Raw genomic sequence first — 3,332 nt, 5'->3', positions numbered from 1 at the left:
AGCCAGACTCTTGTTTTGATTCGTCTTGGTAGCAACAGCAAAACACGTGAAATGTTTCACCTCTCAACAGACATTCCTGCACACTATGACGAGATTTTACGAAGTTCTTGATGTGTAAGAGTTCTCGATTAGAGAACAACAGATCCTCTTCCCTCACATCCACACCTCCCGGCCGCTCCCACCTCTGTCTGTCTGTCTGTCTGTCTGTCTGTCTGTCTGTCTGTCTGTCTGTCTGTCTGTCTGTCTGTCTGTCTGTCAACCCTCTTCAATCGCAAATATCTCTACTTCTATTCAAGATGAATGGGTTTATTTGTTGTTGTTGTTTCAAAATGAAAAACAAGCGAAAATGATCAAGTTTTAAGATGAGACCAGTAATAACTCCACATGCTCAAAAATTGATGAGAGCCTAATTCCACCGTGTCGTGACATATTTTATTCAAAATATCTGTGAGCGCAGGGAAAGTAAAAACCATATTGAAAAGAAAATGTCTAATGAATCCAATATTGGAATGAATATTATGTTATAATACACCAGTAATATGGAAGCATCAGTTATGACTGCTGTTCACCAATGGCTGGGGTCGAGTCCACTGCAGATCCTGGGAAATAATGAAGAGAAGATGTAATACTAAAAGTTTGTTTGTTGAATTTTTCATATATGGAATAGATTTTTGTTGGTGGTGTCTGGAGTGTGGATTTTCACGGATTTTTTGAAAACGTTCAATGAGACCTCGGGAAAAAATTCATAGAACATTTTCTAACCCGTTTAGGAAAATTCATCAGACAAATTAATGTGAGGCAGCGTGGTGGAATCAGGCTCTCATCAAAATAATCAAAGTGAAAAAACTTGCATTTTCCCGCAGGTTTGTGAATCTGTATTAACTTTTTGTTTTTTGGCTCAACACATTCCATGCCCATTAAGGAACTCGTTTTTTGTTTGGATTTTTCTGAAAAACATTGATTAAAGCACAAAAAATGTAAATTTTCAGTTACCACGGACTCTTAAGCTAAGGAAACAACTAATCTTTGGCAGTCATTTTCTCACTAATTTTACCTCTGAAAACAAATGACCCCCACCTCCTTCTTTCGTAAATATCTCGACTTGTTGTATACTATATGCATAGTATTTTCATACAAAATAAAGACAAGTGAACACATTTAACATGATACAAATAACTCTACGTGCCCACAAATTGACCAGAGCCTGATTCCACCACGCTACCTCACAAATTTGTAGATCTAATGTGTGTTAACATGCTTGCAAAAATCGATCTATTTCCAAGAAAAATAAATGCGGTATTCATTACGTAAGGCATGTCAACAAAATCCATAATGGCCGCCGTTTCCATAGATACGAAACTTTTTTTCTCAAATTTGATTGCGGATTTTAAGACTCCTTACAGTGCTTGTTATGTGTGTGAAATTTGGTAAAATTCGGTAAAATTTGCATAACTAATAAGCGAGATAGCCTTCAGGTGTAACCCCCCCCTCCTTAATTAAAAATTTGTTAAAACTAGGCACTGGGCATATATAACTTTGCTATTCAAAGGCAACGATTTATATAGCGCTCTACCCCGAGTACAGGTAGTAATACATAGGTTGTGTTCTGACTAAATATCTGCACATTATTATTAGCATGTCAGTTTAACTGTTTAATCAAAGAACAAAAATGACTTGAGCTGACTGTTAACATGCAGCGCTGGCAGCCTGCTCGTCAGATGGCCACAAGAGAGCTTTGTCTCTCCGGTTCTGGGAAAATCTGCTCCCAGCTTATCTCGACCTTCTTGCTGTAGACGTCTTCAAACTTGCCGGTGAGCGTGAAATCATAGCGCTCCTCCGAGGTGAGACTGTTGATCACAGCCTGGGAGGAGCCATACTGTGCCCTCATCTCTGCCCACAGCCACGGCCCCTGTTGCTTCTCACTCTGTTCCTTCAAGGCTTTGTAAAATGGCTCGCTGCCGTCTCCAAATGAGTAACTTGTAAACCGTGGAGATATTTCTTTCCCTTTGAGGTCTCGCAGTCTCGGGAACCCTTTGAGTGCTGTCGAGAAGTGTATAAGGATTGTTGCGTTGTAAGGTACGATTCTTCGAGTCTTGTACTGAGTTAGCGTCCAGTTGAGGGCATGGTCTGGAAACACGTTCACAGAGGACTCCACGACAAAAGTATGCTTCTGTTAGTTCTGAGTGCAGTCTTCCGTGGATGAAGACGTCTCGTACGTAAAGTCATAGCCACTGCTGGCCGGCAACCCTTCGGGGATGTAGCGAATCTTGACATTCAGCTCCTCCGGGTTTTTCCATTCGGAAGTCGGAATGTGGGTCACCGACCGCGCCACTTCATTGATGCGCTGTACACTGTGTTGGATCGGGGCAGTCAACGTGTTTCTCACTACGCCAGTACCTATGATCGTCGGGGGAAGGTCCTGTAGCACAGGCTCGCCGTAAGAAATGCTTTTGAGAGTCAGCTTCCAATTCTCAAAGCTCATGATCAACCGGCGATTTCCACTATCGAAGGACCAAGTGTCCCCTACTCGGTGGAAATCTTCACCGACAGAAGTGTCGCTTACGTCGTGGTACCAGCCGTACCCGAGGTAGTCAGCCAGACGTGACACGTCATACTTGTGTCGTCCATTACTTTTGTTTTGACGCTAGACAGAGAATTCAGCGGATCAGGCGCGGAAGCCATTCTGCAACACATCATTTTCTCAATACAAAGTAATTCATTGCAGCCTCTCGGAAGAAACCAGTGATGAAGTAAGTTTCTCGACATTGACTGACTCCAGCATCATTAAATGAATCACTTATATCTTGAACGTAGCATTGGCCGTAGTGGTGTGGATGTGACGATGGCTTCGCGCACCAACCAGATTCAATATTCTCAAGTAACTCTGGTTTGCCTGTTCGGTAAAGCCCTTGTAAGAAGAACCCAGTTTGACAAGTGTTCCAGGTATAGTTCTTCTCAAAACTACTCTTCCAGTCGGCTCGGTAGGCCTGCCCATGGTCTTTCTCGTATGGGTTTGGGGCGGTACAGCAAAATGCATACTCAATCCGGAAAATTTCATCAGGGGAACCTCTGGGGCTACGCTCGAAACCCTTTATGTAGTCGTTGGCTGGGTTACTGCATTTGCAAGACCCAATCTTGTCAAAACCGAGGTACCAATCAGCTTTCTTGCATCCTCCATGAACGATTGAAAAAAGATGAAGAAACACGAAGTAAAAGGCAGCTCTTGGGATGTTCGTCATAGTCGGGGCAAGCTCTGCTCCACCCACAGTCGTCTTACGCTGGTCGTTGAGGGGGAAAACTCGTTGACTCTGTGGAAAAAGGGGCACTACCAT

General features: G+C 43.1%; 1 protein-coding gene across 1 annotated transcript; it reads right to left on the bottom strand.

Annotated features, from left to right (window-relative positions):
• Window positions 1–1,714: 1,714 nt before the first annotated feature.
• On the bottom strand, window positions 1,715–3,332 carry LOC101864475. Its single transcript, XM_005105740.1, has 3 exons — window positions 2,775–3,332; window positions 2,188–2,644; window positions 1,715–2,127 (listed from the first exon to the last, which is right to left on the bottom strand). The coding sequence occupies exons 1-3, from the start codon at window positions 3,330–3,332 to the stop codon at window positions 1,715–1,717; spliced, it is 1,428 nt and encodes a 475-aa protein (XP_005105797.1).

This window comes from Aplysia californica, unplaced genomic scaffold, assembly GCF_000002075.1.
Source record: "Aplysia californica isolate F4 #8 unplaced genomic scaffold, AplCal3.0 scaffold00489, whole genome shotgun sequence".
Lineage (NCBI taxonomy): Eukaryota > Metazoa > Mollusca > Gastropoda > Aplysiida > Aplysiidae > Aplysia > Aplysia californica.
The sequence above is the reverse complement of the archived record's forward strand: the minus strand, read 5'-3'. Positions and strand labels throughout refer to the sequence as shown.